The 25,019-nt window shown below is 43.3% G+C and overlaps 1 protein-coding gene across 8 annotated transcripts in view; it reads right to left on the reverse strand.

The window, feature by feature from the left end:
- Positions 1-25,019, reverse strand: part of LOC126355958 (DNA repair and recombination protein RAD54B-like) — a 385,308-nt gene that overhangs the window by 359,374 nt on the left and 915 nt on the right. For 4 of the 8 annotated variants that reach the window (XM_050006555.1, XM_050006552.1, XM_050006551.1 and 1 more), the window contains exons 1-3: positions 22,564-22,879; positions 7,742-7,970; positions 7,523-7,622 (exon numbers count right to left, since the gene is read on the reverse strand). The exons of 1 other annotated variant lie outside the window; for it this stretch is intronic. In XM_050006555.1, coding sequence (XP_049862512.1) covers positions 7,523-7,622; positions 7,742-7,970; positions 22,564-22,663 — 429 coding nt within the window. In that variant the 5' untranslated portion in view covers positions 22,664-22,879. Of the gene's footprint in view, positions 1-7,522; positions 7,623-7,741; positions 7,971-22,563; positions 22,882-25,019 lie in introns of those variants that run through there. 3 more of the 8 variants (XM_050006553.1, XM_050006550.1, XM_050006554.1) reach the window with 3 other exon arrangements.

The following is a 25,019-nucleotide window of genomic DNA, read 5'->3' on the forward strand; positions in this document are numbered from 1 at the left end:
CCGTCCGTGTTGATGCAGCCGCCGTCGCTGCCGCTTCAGAGTATGCCGGAACCGGCCCCAGTCGGGACGCCGCCTTCTCCGGGAACCATCTCGCTGGAGCACACTCACAGGTCCATGACACCTATGGATGCTGCTCCGGAGTTTTCACCAATCATCTCATCCAGGAGGCACGTTCCACGCACGAGCTTCCGTCCTGGACATTTTCGACCATACTCTCGTGTCTCTGCGCGGTATCTCCTCGGGGCCTCACAAGAGTCCATGGATGTCTCCGCGCTGTTCATGTCTCCAAGGAAGTGAGTGTTTTTTTTTCCAAGGGGGGAAAAGTGTTGTGATAGTGCCACGACATTTAACAGTGCCGCCACGACAGTACGCACAAACTGCGATAGAGGCGCTCCGCAAATCGGCTGAGCGCGGGAGTGCCACCTAGCTACGAACGGCGCCGGCCGCATGTCACGGCACGGCAGTCGAATACGAGAGACTGAGTTGTAATCATGTGATCAGCTTACGTTTCTAAGAGAGAGTGTGAATATCCATGCAATTATTGTGATTAAAGGTTATAACAGATTTGATGCAGCTCTCCATGCTACTCTATCCTGTGCAAGCTTCTTCATCTCCAAGTACCTACTGCAACCTACATCCTTCTGAATCTGCTTAGTGTATTCACCTCTTTGTCTCCCTCTATGATTTTTACCCTCCACACTGCCCTCCAATACCAAATTAGTGATCCCTTGATGCCTCAGAACATCTCCTACCAACTGATCCCTTCTTCTAGTCAAGTTGTGCCACAAATTCCTCTTCTCCTCATTTCTATTCAGTACCTCCTAATTAGTTATGTGATATACCCATCTAATCTTCAGTATTCTTCTGTAGCACCACAGTTGGAAAGCTCCTATTCTCTTCTTGTCTTTACTATTATCATCCATGTTTCACTTCCACACGTGGCTACACTCCACACAAATATTTTCAGAAAAAACTTCCTGACACTTAAATTTATACTCGATTTTAACAAACTTCTCTTCTTCAGAAACGCTTTCCTTGACATTGTCTGTATACATTTTAATTCCTCTCAGCTTCAAACATCATCATCTTTTTTTTCCCCAAATAGCAAAATTCATTTACTACTTTCAGTGTCTCATTTCCCAACCTAATTCCCTCAGCATCACCTGATTTAATTAAACTACATTCCACTATCCTCATTTTGCTTTTTTTGATGTCTATCTTATACCCTCCTTTCAAGACACTGTCCATTCCGTTCAGCTGCTCTTCCAAGTCCTTTACTGTCTCTGACAGAATTACAATGTCATTGGCAAACTTCAAAGTTTTTATTTCTTCTCCATGGATTTTAATTCCTACTCCAAACTTTTCTTTTATTTCCTTTACTGCCTGCTCAATATATAGATTGAATAACATTGGGGAGAAGCTACAACCCTGTCTCACTCCCATCCCAACCACTGCTTCCCTTTCATGCCCCTCGACTTTTATAACTGCCATCTGGTTTCAGTGCAAATTGTAAATAGCCTTTTGCTCCCTGTATTTGACACCTGCCACCTTCAGAATTTGGAAGAGAGTATTCCAGTCAACACTATTAAAAGCTTTCTCGTATCTCCCATTTGATCTTCATCTACATCCTCTTCCATTTCCATAATATTGTCCTCAAGTACATCGCCCTTGTATAGACCCTCTATATACTCCTTCCACCTTTCTGCTTTCCCTGCTTTGCTTAGAACTGGGTTTCCATCAGAGCTCTTGATATTCATACAAGTGGTTCTCTTATCTCCAAAGGTCTCTTTAATTTTCCTGTAGGCAGTATCTACCTTACCCCTAGAGAGATAAGCCTCTACATCCTTACATTTGTCCTCTAGCCACACCTGCTTAGCCATTTTGCACTTCCTGTCAATCTCATTTTTGAGACGTTTGTATTCCTTTTTGCCTGCTTCATTTACTGCATTTTTATATTTCTCCTTTCATCAATTAAATTCAGTATTTCTTCTGTTACCCAAGGCTTTCTACTGGCGCTCGTCTTTTTACCTACTTGATCCTCTGCTGCCTTCAGAACTCCATCCCTCAAAGCTACCCGTTCTTCTTCTACTGTATTTCTTTCCCCCATTCCTGTCAATTAAACCTCTGGTTTAGTCAGTTTATCCAGGTCCCATCTCCTTAAATTCCCACCTTTTTCCAGTTTCTTCAGTTTTAATCTACAGTTCATAACCAATAGATTGTGGTCAGAGTCCACATCTGCCCCTGGAAGTGATCTTACAATTTAAAATGTGGTTCCTAAATCTCTGTCCTACCATTATATAGAGGGGTCCAAAAAAAGGTATCCACTGTTTAAAAGTCCATAACTTGCAAACTAATTGACGGAGTTGTCTCATTTTTGGTGAAAGTGTAGCTTAAAGACCAACTTAAAGATATCACTGTAGGTGTTCGAAATAGTCACCATTAACATGCACACACAAACGATGCCACCACACTGCAGCACGAACTACTGACTGCAACGTGTTCAGTTGGATATTTGCACATGAATGTACAATGTGCGTGGCTTTTGTTGATAAACGACATCCTTTAGTGTTCCCCACAGGTAAAAGTCCAGAGGAGTTGGGCCTGGCAATGTGGTGGATACTCCACAGCAACTCTACGGCCTATCCATCTTTCTGGTAGATTTTCGTCGCGATACGCCCTAACACTACTTTGGTAGTGGGCTGGGGCATTATCTTGTTTAAAGTAAACTCTTCCGTCTCTATACAAGTCTCAGATGGCAGATAAAATTGATGTCTGTAGCTTCTGAAGGAACACCTCACTGGTAACTGTGCCGTCAAAGAAGAATGGCCCAATCAAGCCCCGGTAAGACAACCCACACCACACATTTACTCCTGGCAAATTCAAAGCTTTGTCTACATGGACGTTTGGATTTTCAGTGGCCCAGTAGATGCAATTGTGGCAATTTATTGTACCACTGAGTTTGAACTGTGCCTCATCAGACCACACAATCATCTCTGCAAACTCTTCATCGTTGTGCACCATGTTAGTAAACCACTCGCAGTACTCCATTCTACAATCTGGGTCATCCTCGTTCATTGCATGTAGCATTCATGGGATGTAGCACTTCCACTTTGCTGTCTTCAAAATTCACTGAACACTTGAGCGACTCACTCCAGTTTCACGGGCACACTGTCTCACGGACTTCTGTGGTGAGCGAATGAATTATTGTAACACATGACGGGAGTTAGCTGGACTTGTTACTGTTACAGGTCGTCCAGATTGTTGTGTGTACATTTTTAACACAGCCTTCGGCTTCAAATTTGTCTCTAATGCGACGAATCGTTAAACGTATCATTGGCTCTGTTTGACACTCACTTTGCCATTGCTGTTGAACCTCATTAATGTTTTCGTACTTAAAATACCACTTCAAAACTGACTTCCTTTCATTGAATGTAAGCCTTGCGCCAGTCATGTTTACTTGAGTAACTATGTGCAACTAAGAACAAAACACTGACTACCCGGTCGACTGTCATCTGACAAAACAAAACAACGCAATAGAATGCTTGAGTGGCGATTGCCGGAACTACAAACTATTGCAATACCGAAGATAAGACAACTCCGTCAATTAGTTTGCCACTTATGGACTTTTAAACAGTGGATGCATTTTTTTGGATCCCTCTGTATAATCTATCTGAAATCTTCCAGTGTCTCCAGGCTTCTTCCACCTATACAACATTCTTTCATGATTCTTAAACAAAGTGTTAGCTATGATTAAGTTACGCTCTGCACAAAATTCTACCAGGCGGCTTCCTCTTTCATTCCTTACCCCCATTCCATATTCACCTACTACTTTTCCTTCTCTTCCTTTTCTTACTATCGAATTCCAGTCATCCATGACTATTCACTATCTGAATAATTTCTTTTGTCTCATCATCATACATTTCTTCAATCCCTTTGTCATCTGTGGAGCTAGTTGGCATATAAACTTTTACTATTGTGATAGGTTTGGGCTTCGTGTCTATCTTGGCTAGAATAATGCGTTCACTATGCTGTTCGTAGTATGTTACCCATGCTCCTATTATTTTTATACATTATTAAACTTACTCCTGCATTATCCCTTATTTGATTTTCTATTTATAACTCTGTATTCACCTAACCAGAAGTCTTGTTCCTCCTGCTACCAAACTTCACTAATTTCCACTATATTGTTAATCAATCCTTTTCCCTTTTTAAATTTTCTAACCTATCTGCCCAATTGAGGAATCGGGCATTCCATGCTCTGATCCGCAGAATGCCAATTTTGTTTCTCCTGATAACAACATCCTCCTGAGTAGTCTCCACTCGGAGATCAGAATGGGGGACTATTTTACCTCCGGAATATTTTACCCATGAGGATGCCATAATCATTTAACCATACAGTAAAGCTGCATGCCGTCAGGAAAAATTACAGCTGTAGTTTCCCCTTGATTTCAGGCGTACACAGTACCACCAGCACAGCAAGGCCATTTTGGTTAATGTTACATGGTCAAATCAGTCTATCATCCAGACTTGCCCCTTCAACTACTGAAAAGGTTGCTGCCTATTTTCAGATTGTATAGAAGAAGCAATACAATGTTCCAGAAGAAGTGCTTTCTATTATTTAGTAGAAGGCTGATAATTTATCAAAACTTCCAGTCCAGACTCCAGCAAGCAACAACAATGGTGAAGAAGCCCACATCACTGCTAACTTTGAACATTACTTCAAGAAGCATCAGTTCAGAAGTTAAGAGTTACAGCAATTGTAATCTGAACATATGCATTTTTCACATAAATGAATGTGGGCAGACTTCAGCCCAAAAACAACTCCCAACTGCAGCAGAGTTCATCCGGTGGAATGGTCATTGACAGGAATTCCAACATTCCAAGAAGACAGACACTTACTGCTTGGCATGCATGGGAAGCTAGCAGCTCACACATCAGATGTGTGATCCCTCTGTTGTAGGGAGGCACAACCGAAAAGGTACATAATGATACCACCATTTGTGATTGGCTACCTCACTGACTTTCATGCACATAAATTGCTGTAAATAGTTCTTGTGTGCAGAACTTTATACCTTTAAGCAGTTGGTGCTTTTTAAGGTGTTCTCTGCCAGTCAGTTCACACTATAGAAAAAAATTTGAAAGTGGAAGTCAAACCTAAAAGGGGTTTAAAAATACCTTCACCCAAAAAGCTTATGTAAAATAAGTAATGATGCACAAGAAAAACACCCAGAGACAGACAAAACTACATCAAATACTGTTACCTTGGGAAGAACAATCTGATATGGAGGACTAGCACAACAACGGAAGTAGGTGCTGTAATAGCTTGGGACTCCATACTTGCCACGCATGTACTCATGAAATAGTCATGAGCTCCCTTGGGAGGTAGTCACTGGAGTGCAAGTTGTCTACCACACTCCAGTGGACAGAATGTGTGTCAGCTGGAGAGCAGATTAAGATGTAAATGGTGGAGAATGAGCATGCCGCTGTGCTGAAATGGGTTATTCTTTCTGTAGAAAAGATGCTATGTTCTCTAGTAATAAGAGTGTGTTGACCTTCCGGCTCCTGGGTAAGTGTAGTTACAGGACCGAACAGCATTTAAGAGCACTGAAATCTATTTGCAGATTTTTGTAACTGTGGAATTCTGTAGAAAAATAAATTCTTATGATCAAATAGTAGGTTCCAGTATCATTCACTTATCAGATGCAATGATAGGTTTTAAAGGGGCACCATTTCAATCTGTATAAACATTCCCTTCCTTCCCCCCATCCCCCACCACACACACACACACACACACACACACACACACACACACACACACACACACACACACACACACACACACACACACATATTTTCCACTACATTCTTAGACAACTGAAGGTGTATGCTATTGTAGCTCATCACAATCTAGGCGACCTTCTTCTGTGCTCTGAGCATCTAATGGCTGCCTCTCTAAACTCATGTGATATGCAGAGAGCAGCGGCATATAAGTAAGGTGGTGGTTCCTGTACCACAGAATGAGGACATGGTTCTAGGTGATTACCATTGTCCAACACTGACGTGGCACGTGATTTTTTGGAATACTGTCCCTGTATCTACAGTAGCAATCCACTATTGTCTAGGGCAACCTCTGTCATCAGTACATTACTCTGGAGACAGTGGTTTTTCCAAATTGAAATACCCATGGTAAATGCTCACACAATGGTAAACACAAATGGGTGACTTGCACAATCTCAGAGGAGTGCTCCATGTGTCAGGCACCCAAAATCTGACCATGATCAAATGTACTGATAGGGCTTACCTTTTCTTCCTGCACAGGAATGTCACAGAGACGGCAGGTGTAAGGTCTGACGACATCCCACTCACACAGTACATTAGAGCCATTCCATTCAACATGGTAACAGGGGTACTCAATCTCCAACTAAATTGACTTCTCTATCTCAATTGCTCTGAAGTATAAAATACTGACTGCCATCAAAGGTGCCCACACTTCCCTTCTTACCTCATGGAAACGTTCTGATAAAACTGGTTAGTTACTAGGGGTAGATCTTACGTTGATACAAGCATCCTCAGGAAGGCTGCTCTGCTGTAACATCTTCACAAGTTGAAATCAAACAATAGAAAATCTGGCATGTGGTTTCAGTTGCCTGAGACTGCATCCGTGTATGAGAGTTGCATTTGTGTGTGTGTGTCTGTCTGTCTTCTATTGACAAAGGCCTTACAGGCCGAAAGCTTTATCAGTGACAGTCTTTTTGTTGTGCCTATCTGTAACTCAGCATGTCTGCTATATGGTGAGTAGCAACTTTTCTTTTCATAATCTTGATAGGTTGGGTATTGATATGCACAAATAGTACACACTTCCTGCTGGTAGTCGGTTTAAAGGAAGATTCTGAAGCATCCGTACCATCCCCTCTCGTGATCAGTTGCAGAAATGAGAGTTGTCTCAGGTAGATCCCCATAGAATTGAGTAAGATTAATTCAACAGGGGTACTGCACATGCAGCAGTGATTTACCCCACCACTAAGTAGCTCATCTTGGAGCTGACCCCCCTTTATTTTACCTTTCTCAGAATTTAGATGATTCAGCCAATATTTCCATTTTCTACAAGACAACACTACACTGATTTTCTGAAAAGGAGGCACAGAAGCATGCCTAGAACATTCAGTCATAAAGGACTGGGAGAGTTTCAAGTCTACCAGCTACAAAAATCACCAAACTGTGTATGCAATGAAGACTGATACTCCTGAGATACTAGCCTTATGCCCAGTGGAACATGGGGGAGTGAGGGTAGGAAGACACAGAAGCATAGACAGCCTAGGATATATGTAACAAGTATTCTGAAAAATAATCCTCAACCACCGATGTACATACACTACTGAACAAACACTGGAAGACAACAAATGTCACAACATTGGTTTTTGTCACTAGTTTTGAATTAATGGCACTGAATAACAAAGTAAACATATTCTGAAAATCGATGCTCACAAAATAAAGCAACAAAAAATGTCAGATTTATTTATACCTTTAAAATAACTGTCTTCCCTTCCACTTCCAGAACACCATCACCCTCCCAAACTTTGTGCTTTCTTGTCGACTGTTTTGCCCAAACAACATTGAATACCCTGAAGGAAAATTAGTAATTTTATTATTTTTATTATTAAGCAAAAATGACATTGAAAATTATCAAATAATTTCAATAGTACTAGCTGTAGAAAACTAAAAAAAGAAAGAATGTAAATACCTTTTCTCAGGGTCATTTGCTAAGACAGCATCTTTATTTTCTCCTTGTATTGCTTCTTGAGATATTTTCACATGCCCCAGGACACCTGATTTCACATTACAGCTCACTTCTGGCAGTGTGCCACTACCAGAATCGCAATACCTTTGTTCAGTATCTGCTGCCTTATTTTTTGCAAAAATAAGGTCCAGAAGTGAATCAGTATCACGTGATTTATTTGGGAAATCTGATCCTACATTTTGAATAAATAAGAGGCTATTTAATTACAGAAATTACTCATGTACATCCTCACACACACACACACACACACAAGGGAGAAGGGGAGAGGGCAAATGGGCGGGCGAGGGGGGAGGGGGAGAAGTGGAGAGGGAGGGGGAAGAGGAGGGGGGCGAGGGGTGGCGGGAGGGGCGAGGGGCGAGGGGGGGGCGCGAGGGGCGAGGGGTGGCGGGAGGGGCGAGGGGCGAGGGGTGGCGGGAGGGGCGAGGGGGGGAGAGGGGCGAGGGGTGGCGAGGGGCGAGGGGGGGAGAGGGGCGAGGGGGGGAGAGGGGCGAGGGGGGAGAGGGGCGAGGGGGGGAGAGGGGCGAGGGGGGGAGAGGGGCGAGGGGGGGAGAGGGGCGAGGGGGGGAGAGGGGCGAGGGGGGGAGAGGGGCGAGGGGGGGAGAGGGGCGAGGGGGGGAGAGGGGCGAGGGGGGGAGAGGGGCGAGGGGGGGAGAGGGGCGAGGGGGGGAGAGGGGCGAGGGGGGGAGAGGGGCGAGGGGGGGAGAGGGGCGAGGGGGGGAGAGGGGCGAGGGGGGGAGAGGGGCGAGGGGGGGAGAGGGGCGAGGGGGGGAGAGGGGCGAGGGGGGGAGAGGGGCGAGGGGGGGAGAGGGGCGAGGGGGGGAGAGGGGCGAGGGGGGGAGAGGGGCGAGGGGGGGAGAGGGGCGAGGGGGGGAGAGGGGCGAGGGGGGGAGAGGGGCGAGGGGGGGAGAGGGGCGAGGGGGGGAGAGGGGCGAGGGGGGGAGAGGGGCGAGGGGGGGAGAGGGGCGAGGGGGGGAGAGGGGCGAGGGGGGGAGAGGGGCGAGGGGGGGAGAGGGGCGAGGGGGGGAGAGGGGCGAGGGGGGGAGAGGGGCGAGGGGGGGAGAGGGGCGAGGGGGGGAGAGGGGCGAGGGGGGGAGAGGGGCGAGGGGGGGAGAGGGGCGAGGGGGGGAGAGGGGCGAGGGGGGGGAGAGGGGCGAGGGGGGGAGAGGGGCGAGGGGGGGGGAGAGGGGCGAGGGGGGGAGAGGGGCGAGGGGGGGGGAGAGGGGCGAGGGGGGGAGAGGGGCGAGGGGGGGAGAGGGGCGAGGGGGGGAGAGGGGCGTGGGGGGGAGAGGGGCGAGGGGGGGAGAGGGGCGAGGGGGGAGAGGGGCGAGGGGGGGAGAGGGGCGAGGGGGGGAGAGGGGCGAGGGGGGGAGAGGGGCGAGGGGGGGAGAGGGGCGAGGGGGGGAGAGGGGCGAGGGGGGGAGAGGGGCGAGGGGGGGAGAGGGGCGAGGGGGGGAGAGGGGCGAGGGGGGAGAGGGGCGAGGGGGGAGAGGGACGAGGGGAGAGTGTTGAAAAGAGGTAGATGGGTAAAGAGCTAGAGGCGAGAGGGGAAGATAGGGAGGGGGAAAGGGGGAAGGTGGAGGGCGGGTGTGGGAGGGAAAGGGGTGGGGTGATGGGGCAGGGGGATAGAGGGCGCAGGGGGATAGAGGGCGCAGGGGGATAGAGGGCGCAGGGGGAGGGATTGGATGGTTGGTTGGTTTGTGGTATAAAGGGACCAAACCATCAGTCGGTTTTTCCTGATGCAAGCAAGACCTAAGATACAAAAGCATCCGAAGTACATTTCAGAAAGTAAAAGGGGGAAAAGGAATTGTGCAATACATCTAAAAATAAAATGAATGGAACGAACAAATATGGGGAAACGTACACCACAAGGAAAAGTAGAAGAACATATTAAAACCATAGAGCAGATTGTCTGGGCTGGCTGATCATAATAATAAAAAGAGGACGAGCCAGCCACTCTGCAACACATTAAAATGTCCACCCCAAGAAGACAAGCAAGGTGAACACATGTAGGGAAAAAGACGACCACCAAGACAGATAAATGCAAAGAAAGAGAGACAGAGTTAAAATGGAGGGAGGGTGGTGGCCTCGGAGAGAAGGCTAAATGCTATCCACATCAAGTGGGTAATTGCCTAGTTTGAGCACTGGAATGATGGTGCTCTCTCACCAATGCGATGGAAAGATGCCATCGCAGCAGATCCTCTTGAAGATGACGCGGATATGTCACTTGTAGTCGGACGAGAGATGTTTGATCCCGACTGTGGATATAACTGGACCAGGAGCTGTATTGGGGCAATGTGCAAGGACACTAAGAAGCTCTCACTCTGTAACTGGCGTGTTATGGGGTTCACTGTGACTGTCAGTGAACGGGAGGGCTCTCCTTTCCATCACCGTTTAAGGGTGCAAAATGCTGGGTATAATTCTCCAGTGCTCCAGTACAGTGCTCAGTAAAGTGCTCGGCAATTGTGTTTGCGTTGGTAGATAACACGCCATTGATGCTAATGCCAGTGACACCTGTCGGGGTCTGGTACCCACAAACACATCTGGTCTTTGTCCAGAATTGGGAAGGTGAAATATTGCACCCAATGGTCAAGACGTACGTCTCCCAGCCTTCTTGTTTCTGTGGTTTTATAAGCTGGCGAACACGGGCACGGAGCAGTTCTATTAGGTGCTCTAGGGAAGGGTGCTGCTTATGTCACTATAGATCTCGCCAATACTCTTTAATGGCCTCAGTGATTTCCGGCAACCACCAAGGTACTGACTTTCGCCTGAGGTAGCATAAAGAACAAGGGACTGCGTTTTGTGCCGCAGAAACGATCATTCTAGTGACCTGATCAACTACCACATCTATGGTACCATGTGGGGGAGATTCAGTAGTGACAGCAGAGGTGAAAGCTTCACAGTCTGCCATGTTTAAAGTCCACCTTGGTAGACATATGGGGGAATGGCACTGGGGGGAGTGACAGCAAGATGGGAATTGGTCACCACCACACAAGTCATAGTGGGCTCTGCAGTGGGCAGATTGGAGAAGTCCTGGGCTGTAGAGGGATAAATAAATGGCTGAGTAAGTAAGTCCCACTGATATATGATCCTCCCGTGATCCTATGAGACACAGCCTGCTGGGGAACAGCACACTTCTTCACAGTAAACACATCCATGACTTTAGTCACCTACAGCTTTACCCTTTATCCAGAGATCCAAATACATGCCCTAGCTTTGCTTGGTCTTTAATCTGTTGCACATCTTAGATATTCCCATTTTTCTAATAGGTACATCCGTCGTACTGCTTGTAGAGCAGCAGTGAGAGATTTGAAGCAGAAAAAATGTTCTGTTGTGGATGTTTGTCGTCCCTTCCAGTCTCTTTGGGGCCGAATGAACTTTCATGTCCGAGCTTCTTAGTAATTCAGAAAAAATCTCGGCTTGTAACCATCAGAATAATCATGAAATAGAATTGCAATGGAATAAAACTCACTTTTAACAATATTCTGTTGTGTACAAGACAGTTTAATTCAGGTATGCTGCAAATTACATTGGGCTTGTGAACTAGCCTGGGAGATAGTTTATTCCATGCCTAGGTTATTACCTTGAGACCTGATACATCAAGCCTTATTTAGCATTCTTTAGAAAAGACCACTGGATGGCTCCATCAAGTCTGATGACCTGAATGTCCTCTTAATGTCTGGATACTAGACCCTACAAAATGCCTGTGACTGTGTCAATAATTAATAATTTTGCCCTGTTATGAAGAGAAACTGCCATGCTCAGAGACTTCAATTGCCTCTGCACACATACGCAGATATGACTGCAGCATCTAGAGGTATCAGGCCCTTGCTGATGCCTAAACAGAGCTGTAAGAGCCAAATTTGAATCTTATGAAGCTTTTATAGGACTTTGCAAAGCAAAGTGTGTGTCCTCATTCTCATTAGTGGGGACACTTCAGATATTCAGCAATTTCAGGCACTCAGTTCTTCAGGTGTGGTATACAGTTTAATCTGTTGTAAAAGATTGGAGCCAGAAATCATATAGATTAACTGAAATTTAAAACAGCTTCTCCCTGTTTTGAGCTCTTACTGGTTAAAAATCTGACATGAAATTAACTCAAACTTTTTTTTGTCTGACAAGAACCTAAATCTTAATTTATGTCCATTCTTCCAGTCTTTTCTCAGTCACTTACAAATTCCCAGTCAACGTCATAGTGGTGGATGAATAATGGAAGATTGCCAAATAATCCATGAACAGTGAACATTTAACAAAAGATGTACTGACAGGAGTCAAGCTGTGAGGGCAGGTCCTCAGTTAGCTTCGGATAGCTGAGACAGTACAAGCACAATAGTCAAGATACCGGGATAGCTGAGACAGTACAAGCACAATAGTCAAGATACCGGGTTTGACTCCCAGTCCAGAGCACAGTTTTAATCTGGCAGGAAGTTTCAAAACAGTGCACACTCCAGTGCAGAGTGAAATGTCTATTATGTAAACAACCCTACTAAATGTGACTAGGGTATTTTTCTGCAAAATCTTTCCACCTATGAGCGCTAGACCCACAAGATATGTAGGAGAACTTCTGTGATGTTTAGAAAGCAGAAGGGAGGCACTGGTGGAAGTGAAACTGTAGGTCAGTGATGAGTGATGCATGGAATCTTAATTAACAAGAGCAGTTTTTGAGAAAGACAAAGTTGCAGATCTGAGCCCCATTCCAGCAAATAGTTTTAATCTGAATAGGGCGAACTGCGGATAGAATGCTGTTGATGATTCTTGCAGATTAAGCCACATCTAAAATACTGTCTTGGGGGAATGACAGTCCCATGAATAAAAAGGTTTCATAAGGCATTGTCAACATAGAACTAGGACTAATATTCCCCTAAGAACAGACAGACATCATTGTAAGTCGTATTGTGGAGTTCACAAAGGATATACTTCCAAGTATTAGTGTTCCACTGATCAATGTAAAAACCACAATGATTAAATACCATCACTTGTTCTTGTATTCTTGTATGAATCATCCAGCAGTATCAGACATGACCCTAGGAGATTTCAGACTACAAAAACCACTGAAGCAACAGTTGTCCACCCCATGGCATTAGTGATAATGACACTTAAGTGTCATGAGGTATAGGTCTCATATCCTCCATGGAGAGCGAGTATTGATATGTTTTCTCGTTGTTAGAAAGATTGGTTGGTTGCTTGAGTGGGAGTGCAGGGGGAGAACCAAACAGTGAGGACATCACTTCCATGATCTAAGATGACAGAAACCGAGGGAGGTACAACATAAGCAGAACAGTCCAGTTGAGGGAAGGGATAACGGACAAACAAAGAGGGAAAGGGAATGGCAGGCCAGCAGGAAGAGGGGAGTACAGGATGGAGTGGGTGGAAACTGGGAGAGCAGGGATGGCCCAAAAACACTATACATGGTGGGGTAGTAGCACTGTCATGACCTGTCCCAACACCCACACTGTACAAGATTACAATACAATGGGGATAACACCATGTGAAGAAGACATACACACAGCAGAAACAAAACTGCACAATAGATCAGACAAAATGAAGGGAAAAAGGCAGGGACAGACTGGCTGGTGTAGAGGCATGACAAATGCCTAAACAGCCAATGCCTACACTAACTGAGGGTCTCAAAATCCATAGGAAAAGACAGACAAATTTCATGAAGAAAACTGAGGACAGGCATAACCATGCAAGGGTCATCTGGTATAACACCTGAGGCAATGAAGGTGGGAGGGCATAAATAGTGTGAAAGGCCAAAAGGTGGGGGCAGTCCAGCAAAATATGGACCAAGAGGGAAGCTCTGCAATTACAAAGGTGCAGAGGGGCACAGGAGAGGGGCTGCAGCTCATTGCGGAGTAAAAAACCATGGGTCAACCTACTATGGCCGATACGAAGACGGCAGAGGACAGTAGATTCACACTGGAAGAGGCAAAGAGAGGAAAGCCACATGGTGGGAGTCTCCTGGATGGTGCAAAATTTATTAGACAGGGAGTAGCCTCCCAAGTTGGCCAACAAGTGAGCAAAAAGAGATTTGATGTCAAGCCGCAAATCCACCCCCAGAGGGGTCACTGAGAACAGAATGTAGGTGACCGATCCCCCAACCAGATGGTCAGCAAGTTCATTATCCGGGATACCTACGTGGCCAGGAAACCAAAGGAAATCAACCAAACCAGCAGCATCACCAAGATCATCATTTAATGAAACAGAGAGCCTGATAGACGGCAATCAATCCTGCAGTAAGCACCTCAAACATGGCAGCTAAGAGATGGTGTTCTGTGCCAACAGACGACGTGAAGGCATATCCCACATGATCGGCAGATTTAGAGCTATCAGTGTAAGCAATGGCGTCCTGAAACTCCAGGAAGAGTATGCGGAACAAACAGTGGAACACCATTGGAGTGATGGAGGCTTTCCGGGGGGGGGGGGGGGGGGGGTGTCTTAACGAGAGGAAGACGATGAGGAGGAGAAATAGAAATCATCATGGACAAAGCAAGGCCAAGCCCAACCAAACCCACCCGAGGGCGGACAGCGGGCAGACAATGGCTCGGAGCCGTGAAAAGAATAGAGTAGTAGCAGTGAGCAGGGGAAGAGCAGATAGTGATGGCATACAAAAATAGGAGGTGTGATGGCCAAATCTAAAGAGGAAGGGGTCCCAGCATCAATCAGAAGACTATCAACAGGGCTAGTGCAAAAGGCACCAGTGGCTAAACAAATACCACAACGGTGAACTGGGTCCAGGAGTGCGTAAGGGGCAGCTGATCCATAAACTTGGCAACCATAGTCCGGGCGGGACAGAATAAATGCCCAGTAAAGGCAGAGAAGCGTTGAATGATCTGCACCCCAACATCAATGCCAGAACAGGGTTGACCAATGGTCCGGCAGAGGCCACAAGTCCATTAATAGTGATGAGAAAAAGGAGAACAGTTAAAATGGAGCCCTGCAGAATGCCAAACTCCTGAGTCTACAGAGAGCTTAGAACAGTGCCTAACCAAACTCTGATCAATGGGACAGGAACTGATGAATAAAAATGGGGATGGCGACCCGAAGCCCCCATTCACGGAGCGTAAGAGTGATGTCATGGCACCTAGTTGTGTTGAAGAGGTTATGAAGATTAAAGCAAACATGACCAGTTGGCAGCGCTGAGGAAAGGCCTGCCGAACTGCAGATTCCAATCAAAGCAGATGATCGATCGGAGGCCGTCCCTCCCGAAGACAGCACTGGTAAGGAGACAAAAGATCCTGAGATTCAAGGATCCTATTGAGCCACCATCTGTTCTAGTAACTTGCAAGGGACACTGGTTTGAATGACTGGCCAGTAACTATCAAGGGACAACAGATGCTTGCCAGGCTTAAGGATAGGAACCAAAATACTGGCTCTCCACTGAGAGGGGAAAATGCCTTGGAGCCAAATATAACACGAGGAGGAGATATTAGCACTGTCAAGGATTGAGGTGTTGAAGCAATGGGTTATGGGCAGAATCAGGGCAGGAGCTGAATCGTGCAAAGAAGGGAGAGCCAGAAGAAGCTCCCATTCAGTAAAAGGTTCATTGTAGAATTCCGCCTGACAAGGGGTAAAACATAAGCGGGAACTTTCCGGAGGAGGAAGGAAGCTGGATAGGAGGTTGATGCCGATAATGTCACAAAATGTGTCATAAGGTGTTCCATGAGAACTGGCAGATCTTTACAAATGCCACCTGGAAAGACAAGGCCCATAATGGAAGACTGCCGTTGGCACCTATGACAAAGGGTCAGAAGAACCTGAAGAGGAGACAAAGCATTTCCAACACACCATCTTGCTCCGTTTCATTAAGTAACGAGCTTTGAGGTGAAGAAAGTCTTGGCTTTGGGGCAAAGATGTTTAAATGTCATAAGACCAGTGAAGGACGGGGGCCGCTTAAGATGTTGCAAGGCACGACGACAATTACGGATTGCGGTGGCAGTGGTCCGCTGTAGAAGTGGTCAATGGTGAATGGGGCCCATTGAGTGGAGAATGGTAATACTGGCAGCACGGATTATCTTATTGGACAGATCAAGTACGACTTCATCAATACAACCTGACAAAAAAGGTGTGAACATGACCTGGGAGGTATATTGAGGCCAGTCGGCACAACAAATAACTCAGCAGGGTACCAAAGTCATGATCAATGTCATTGGCCTCGGCTGCCAGAGACGGTAGTCATGTGATGTTAGTTACATGTGTATGAATGTGTGTGAGTATGTTGTTTCATGCAGAAGAAGAGCTTTTGGCCAAAAGCTTACCTTGTGAGCAGTCTTTCTGTTGTGCTTGTCTGTGAGTCAACATCTCCACCATATGGTGAGTAGCAATGTATCCTGTTCATATATTTTCATTATTCCATCCTGGATTTTATATTGTCTGTTTTTACTACTAATCAAAACGTACGAGGTCCCAGGCGGCCTTTGGTATGGGAAAATGTTCCTAAACATGGAACAATCAGCAATGACCAACAGCATGACAATGCGTAAAATAATGAAAACCACTGCATTAAATACACAATGTGAATCTACAGGTCATGTGGCCTGTAACAGATGTGTAATGATGATCTCTCCATTAGCAAACAAATCCACATTAGTTCATCATTTGAATTTCTAGGAGGGAACTGCCAACAGGGCATGACCATATGAGAAAAAATAAATTGAAAAACCAGCAAAACAACGACATTCTAAAAGCAGATGCGAGAAATATTTGAAGTCTGAATGTGGTAGAAAATATGAGAAAGGAAATTCAAAACTTAATTTAGGTACAGCATTAGACAGTGACAAGAAATGGAAAAATTAGATTTATAGTCGGATGAATATAGGGCAATGCCTTGAACTGCAGAAAATGGTATAACAGTAAAATTTCTAATGAATAAAAAGGTAGGGCAAAGAGTGAATCACTGAAAGCAGTTGAGTTATATGAGTATTACCATCAAAATTGTCAGCAAACCAATGGAGACAACAATAGTTCAGGTACACAAGCCAAAATAACAAGCAGGAAATGAAGAGGTAAGAGAGCTTTTGAAGGTGCTGTATGAGTAACTCAGTGAGGAAAGGGAGATAAAAATCTAATAATCATGGGAAACTAGAACAGTAATAGAGTAGAAAACAGACTTACGGGAGCACATGGACTTTGTGCTAGAAAGGAGAAAGGTTCTGAGGTCTGTAATGAATTTCAGCTAGAAAAAAAAAAAAACAAATATACTGTTAAAGAATCACAAGAGGTGCAGGTATACTTGGAAAAGGCCCACGTTAGTGGGAAGATATAAGCTGGGTTACATCATGGTCATACAAAGATTCCAGAATCAGATATTTGATTGTAAGGCATATTCCGGAGCAAATATAGCCTCAGATCTCAATTTACTAACAACGAAAAGTAGATTGAGTTTCAGAAAATTACAAGGAAGCATCTATTTGTAAAGAAATTAGATACTGAAGTAGTGAGGAATGATGAGATGTCTTTTGAGATTTCTGAGGCTGTAGGTACTGTGATAAATATTTCTATAGTAGGTAGTTCAGTTGTAGATGAACAGACAAGCCTAAAAAGAGCAGTCACAGACATGGAACAAACAAAGAGGGTAACTGCACAAAAGACTTAGGTAACAGAAGAACTACTACTAATTATTAAAAAAGTAAGGTAGGCCTAATACAATGGGAAGCCAAAGTGAAATAGCTACAGGAAAAATATGAAGAAATCAAAAAGGAAATGGCCATCAAAAGACCAGATTCATCACACAGAAAAGCCAAAACAACCTTTAGTAAATTAAAAAGCAAAGGTGTCAACACTATGGGAGGGATGGAGGGAGGGAGGGAGGGAGGGAGGGAGGGAGGGAGGGAGGGAAAGAAAGAGTGCAGATGGGTGAAAAGATTAATTTGAGGACCTCTACAAGAGGAAGCAACAGTCTGTTCAGGTGATAGAAGAAACAGGAGGTACATTGGAGGATATAGAGAATCCAGTATTGGAGTCAGTGAGATGTGTGATCAAATACAGCAGAAATTCTAAAATCATTGGACCAAAGGAAAACTAAATTAGTACTCAAGTTATTGTGTATAAACTATGAGCCTAGAGACATACCATCACATTTTTAAAAACATATCATCCACACAAAAGGGTAGATAGATGAGAAAATTATCAAACAAGAATGGGAAAGTAAATGAGGTTTTGTTAAATGATCAGTTTGGCTTTGGGAAATCTACATTAGGCACCAGAAAGCCAGTTCTGATGTATTTTATAGCATAAGCAAAACTTTAGAAAAACGAAAGCACCGTCATAGGATTTGTCAACACAGATAAAGCGTGTGACATGTAAAATGGTGCAAAAAGTTAAAATTCTCAGAAAAGTACATACAAGCTATTGGGAAAGACAGGTAATACATGAGACAGAGCAATAAGTATCAACAACCATGAACAAAGTGCTCAGATTGAAATGAGGCATACAGCAGGGATTCAGTCTTTTCTCTACTGATCAGGCTGCACACTGAAAAAGCAATTAAGGAAATAAAAGAAAGGTTCAGCAGTGGGATTAACATTTAGGCTCGAATGAGTACAGAATATGGACTAAGAGTAAACTGAAGAAAGATTTAAGTAGGCTTACTGAGAAAAAGCAAAAATGAGACTAGTACCAAACCTAACATCAAAACTGTGGACCACATAGTAGACAAAATGAAGGAATTCTGCCATCTTTGAAGCAAAGTAACACATGATGGATGAAGCAAGGACGACACAAGAAACCTACTATTATCAAACATAGGCCTTAATATGAGAAACTAATTTCTAAGAATGTGTGTGGGTTGCGCAACACAGTATGGAAATGAATTGTGGACCATTTGGAAATTGGAAAAAAAGAGAGTTGAAGATGTGTTACAGACAGATGCTGAAAATTAAGAGGACTTAGGTGACAACAAATGAGGATCTTCTCCACAAAATCAGCAAAAAATGTGTACGTGGAAAACAATGCCTAGAAGAAGGGACTAATATTTTACTGTCGTTAAGCTTACAGAAGCAATAGACAATGTCAAATTACAAAATATAAACAAAATTATATGCAGGAGTTATAAGTACAATATTACAATAGTTTTATAAATAATCAATAGACAGGAGATACAATATATAAAGTGAGGTAGTACAAACAAATCAATCAGAATGTTCCAGTACAAAATACAGGAAAAGTCAGAATACAGAATACCAAGACAGGAAAACATACTATATACAAAGAAATATTACATCAGATTATAATAACTGCCATTTGCAACCGTGCAGAGAAAACAGATTAATGGTTATTACTAGCTACTAACAAGTAGGTAACAAGAACTGCCAATGAAATAATTAATATAGCATATCGGGAGCAGCCAAATTTTATAATATTATTTGTTTTTTACTGCAATCAAGAAATTCATCAAGGGAATAAAAAGGGTGCTCGACCAGCTACTCATACAGTTTTGGCTTGATCTTTTCAATAGAACAACCGAATTTACAAAGAGAAAATTTATTCCAACATTTGGAACCTATTACATGATAGCTTTTTAAAGACTTAGTTAAACACTGAAAAGGTCCATCAATGTGTTTCCTGTTTCTCGTACTATACGAATGTATATTTTCTCTTAACTTCTCGTTTGGTAAATTGTTCATGGTACGTAGAACAACAGTGTGTGTGTGTGTGTGTGTGTGTGTGTGTGTGTGTGTGTGTGTGTGTGTGTGTGTGTGTGTGTGTGTGTATAAACAAAGATGATGTAACTTACCAAACGAAAGTGCTGGCATGTTGATAGACACACAAACACAACCATACACACAAAATTCAAGCTTTCGCAACCAACGATTGCTTCATCAGGAAAGAGGGAAGGAGAGGGAAAGACGAAAGGATGTGGGTTTTAAGGGAGAGGATAAGGAGTCATCCCAATCCCGGGAGCGGAAAGACTTACCTCAGGGGGAAAAAAAGGACAGGTATACACACACACACATATCCATCCACACATATACAGACACAAGCAGACATATTTAAAGACAAAGAGTTTGGGCAGAGAGAGAGAGAGAGAGAGAGAGAGAGAGAGAGAGAGAGAGAGAGAGAGAGAGTGTGTGTGTGTGTGTGTGTGTGTGTGTGTGTGTGTGTGTGTGTTTTACAAACAATGGCTTGCAGGAATCTAGTCTACCCGAATCAGTAATAATTCTTACAACTTTTTTTTTTGCAGTAGAAGCATATCATGTACATGGCTTCAGTTTCCCCATAATAGTAAACCATAGGAAATAATGCTCTGAAAGAAGGCAAAATATGCTGATCTAATATACTGATCTGATACACAACCTATTAATCTTCTCAACAAACAGATTACTCTAGAAAGCCTAGCAGATATATAGTTCATATGGTAATTCCAATTAAGTTTACTATCTAAATATATACCAAGAAATTTAACATTATTTGAAACATTCAGAAATAAGGTATTTCTTAAGCTGAGAAACATTAACTGTGTTTTATTTTCATTTAATAAAAAACTGTTTGGTCTGAACCATTTTGATGCTTCACTGATGGTATTTTGTGTTATATTTTTTAACAATTCAACGTCAGGGTCATTGTTGATAAAGGTTGTATCGTCAGCATATAAGATTGAATGGGAACTTAGATTAGATGGTAAATCATTAATCATAATCAGAAAAAGCAGTGGGCGAAGCACCGAGCCCTGAGGCACACCACACAGGACATCGGCTACATTGGATGTATCTTCATTAATACAATCTATCTGTTTACGGTGCTCCAAAAAAGACCAAAGAATACCCAAGCCACTGTTTTGAAAACCTGCAATCTCTAATTTATGCAGAAATAACTTGTGGTTCACACAATCAAATGCTTCACTCAGATTACAAAAGGTGACCAGAGCAAAATCCTTCTCTCCAAATACCTGGAGAACCTTTTTAATGAGCGAATCAATAGCATGAGTGGTCGATCTATTTTTCCTAAAACCAAATTGCTCATTGGAAATAATAGAATTATTATCTATAAAGATGGTGGTGGTGGTTAGTGTTTAACGTCCCGTCGACAACGTGGTCATTAGAGACTGAGCGCAAGCTCGGGTTAGGGAAGGATTGGAAAGGAAATCAGCCGTGCCCTTTCAAAGGAACCATCCCGGCATTTGCCTGAAACAATTTAGGGAAATCACGGTAAACCTAAATCAGGATGGCCGGAGACGGGATTGAACTGTCGTCCTCCCGAATGCGAGTCCAGTGTGCTAAACACGGAGCCACCTCGCTCGGTTTATTATCTAGAAAGTTACACATTGGTTATACGTAACAGTTTCTAATACTTTAGAAAAAGCAGGAGGATGACAGTTCAAACCCACATCCGGCCATCCTGATTCAGGTTTTCCATTATTTTCCTAAACTGCTTCAGGCAAATGCCGGGATGGTTCCTTGGAAATGGTATGGACATCTTACTTTCCCATCCCTCCCTAACCCAATGATCTCGCTCTTTGGTCCCCTCCCCAAATCAACCAACCAACCTTCCATAGTATTAGTGGGAGCCACCATGGGCATAATGGGCAGAGACTGGAATGTATCCACTAAATAACTGAATACATTGGAGTGAGATGCCCTCCAACCCCCAAATGCATACTTAAAGTGTTTCAACATTAATGGATATCAATCATAGGATTCACTGTTAACATTGCCACCATCAGAGAAAGCAACAAAAAATAACAATCCAATGAACACACAATACAAACTAAGAGTATACAAAAGGAAGGCTGAATACTGTTAAGTGACGAATTTAGGAATATACTACAGTCCCCTAAATACCACTCCCAAAAGGACCACAATGGCTACACCATGCTAACTATTAGATGGGCATAGGCATTTAAGCAATGATTTTTCTCCTGCTCCATACTTGAATGGAATGAGAAGAAATCCCAACATTAACAGAGCTTTTAGTAAGGCCATTCAAATTTACTAAGATCTTAATAACAGGCTAAATACTCACACAAGCAAGCAGAGCATCATATTCTTCATTCCACAGTCCCAAAAGAAGGTAATCAGGTGAACTGAGTGTTTCTGAACTTCAGATAACTTCTGAATAATGTATTGGGTACTTTTCTCACACGGAAAACTTATATTTCAAGCTCTGCCCATAAATTCATAACTACACAATTCTAAAATTTGCAGTTGGGCAATATTGTCACGGAGATATCTGGGAGTGATAACATAAAGAGGATATGAACTGGAATCTTATCTCTGTTACAACTAAAGTAAAATTTCAGTATAGTTCACTTCATTGGTAGCACAGCCCGACTGAAAAAAAAAAAAAAAAAATGGTCTACTGAAACAATTTTTGCAACTGTTCTAAGATACTGCTTCCGACATTCTGCGAAGTATTTGACAGTCAACTTTCACATGACAGTCAACTTTCACACTTGTGCATAAGGCGTCTTGTTGAAGCACGTATGGCATTGAAATAGCCGCTAGGTTCTGCAAGTGAAAACTCATTAAGCGAAGGTAGAGTGTGTAATCATTTGCTTGTGCGTAAGTGCGCTGAATGTGAATGAACCTTGTAGATGTGAGTCGGATTGTAGATGATTCGTTTACAACATACGTTATCACAGTTTTTAGTTACATATAGCACATTAACGCTTCGCTAAGTGTCACTCTTAACGTAAACAGTTAATAGACAGACAGATAATACATTAACACCTAGTGGAAGAAAACATAGAAAATATAAAAACATGGGTACTTGGCCCTATAGTTAAATGTGTTCGGTTGCGACTTTTCAATCAATTCTCTTTTCCTACTCACCAAAGTTTCTAACAGAAGCTGGGGCAAAACCCGCTTTGTTCACGTTACCTGTCGCTCCACCCTCACTGTACTTTACAGACGGTGCGGCCGAGCGTCTCATTCTTTATTATTGCTCTATTAACAGCACTTCAAATGTACTTCAGGATAACACATGATAGTTTCACATAACCACATTGCCTACTTTATTCAAACTTGTTTTACCCGCGCACAAAAGTGGCATCAAAACATACTAAATCAGAAGCAAAGATGTTGTTATACTCGTCAGATCATTACAGTCTGTGGTAGCACAGGCAACACAGTGGTATCACGGAAGGATCTGCAGAATCTGTCTACGCAAATATCTCCACAAACGTCTGTGCATGCATTTGCCGCAAATCTCGACACTCATCATCTGTCGATAAAGCAACGAACTTTCAGTAGCAACCGGCTACTCTATCGCGAATAATATTTCAGTCCACGACAGTTAAATACATGAAATTCTTCTGTGGTCTATGTGGTATCGTCCGAGGAGCGGGGTGTCAAAGTAAGGTTGGTACATTGCAAGGAAACACAGGAAAGTATAGTCGCTGTGTGCTACATCAGCGAATGAACAACACCGACGTTAGCCATGCCTTTTAGGGTTACGCTACGCCACCCGTAATCGATGGTTTACTTGTGGCTGAGCAGAGGAACGCTCGCTAAACAGACGACGGTTGAGCTAGCGATGTCGAGACATGTTGACATGCTAGCGGCCGAGGCAGCCAGCCAGCCTGGCCGCTTCGGAGCCGACCGATCGAACCACCAGCCAGGCTTGACCCACCGTCGGCCCCATCACCCGATTCCTGCGAAGTTACTGGACCTAAATTCGAAGGCGGATGCTTCTTCTGATAATTATCGTTGCCATTATTTCTGTTGCCCTGGTGTACTCTAGCTAAGTTGGTCTCATGTCTTTTAGATTATTATTACTATTCCTTTTGTAATTATGATTTTCACTTTGGTGTACGCTCTCGTTGCGGTCTTTATTTAAAGCATCAAGTGCGTCCACAAACAAAAACAATTCTTCTACTATTTTCCACCCTCTACATAATATATCTTTCCTCGCGTAAATGGGTAATCGTCTTATTAAAATTCTCACCAATCCCTCTTCTTCCATTGGCTTATCTAAGTACATCGCCCATGTTAAATGCCAGTCTCATTGTTCCACACATATTATTGTAATACTTTGCGTCCCACAAATCTGACAACAGTTTTTCCTGCGCACTAGCGGACCAGTACATTTCCTTAAATTTCTTCTGGAAGTCTCCCCAAGAAGAAAAGGTTCAAAAGGCTCTGAGCACTATAGGACTTAACTTCTGAGGTCATCAGTTCCCTAGAACTTAGAGATACTTAAACCTAACCAACCTAAGGACATCACACACACAGGATTCGAACCTGAGACTGTAGCGGAAGCGCGGTTCCAGACTGTAGCGCCTAGAACCGCTATGTCACCCTGGCCAGCAAGAAGAAAATTTCTCGATATTTACAGTACTCCACTCTGAGGCTTCCCTTAAAAGGTACCCCACAGAAAATTCAATTTTCTTAGAATCTTCCCAGTTCTTTGGCAAGACCTGGTTGAACTTTCCAAATATGTGTTGGGTGTACATCCCTGTCCAGCTTAAACTTAGGGAATTGCCTGGATAATCCTGAATTGCCCCCCCCCCCCCATTGTAGATAAGTTATCACTTCACTAGTCAATATCACATTAGGAGAAGTCATCCTATTGTCTACTTTATCATGGATAAGTTTAAATTCTTTCTGCAAGCCATCTATAACATTTTGAGTATCTGAAAGTTAAGAAGAAACAATAGGCGACACGTTCCCAGATGTTATTCTCTCAGTGACTTTTCGATCTATAATTCCTTCAAATTGTTCCTCCTGACTACTTATATTTACTGTATCTCTTGGAAACTTCTACATTTTCTACTCGTGTATTAACGCCTGTAATTTGCGATTGGATTATTGGTATTAATTCGCTAGTTTCATCGACGCTCCCTTTTAAATTATGCAGTCTCTGTCTTACAGCATCAAACTTAACATTACACACATTTTCAAATGATCCTAACCTTCCACTAAGTTCAGACTCCATTTTATTACATTAACCTTCAACATTAAATTCTAACTTTTTTGTCAAATCCTGAATTTGATCATTTTGTTTCTCACTAAAATCAGTGAACAATTGATATACATGAAGGTTTAAAGAGTTAGTTACTTCATTCTTTAATTCTAATTTCAAAACCTGTACTTTATTACTTAAATCGTCAAATTCGGTCTTTAAAGCCCCTTTGCTTTCGTATAGACTACCAAATTCTTTGCGATTCTACTTTGGTATTTAACAAATTTAATTGAGAATTTACTGAGTTTAGTTCTTTACTTAAGGTTTCACTTAATTCCCTACTTAAAGTAGTATTTTCAGCAGCTACAGTTGCATTTATTATTTT

This window comes from Schistocerca gregaria, chromosome 3 (genome assembly GCF_023897955.1).
Source record: "Schistocerca gregaria isolate iqSchGreg1 chromosome 3, iqSchGreg1.2, whole genome shotgun sequence".
NCBI classification, from domain to species: Eukaryota; Metazoa; Arthropoda; class Insecta; order Orthoptera; family Acrididae; genus Schistocerca; species Schistocerca gregaria.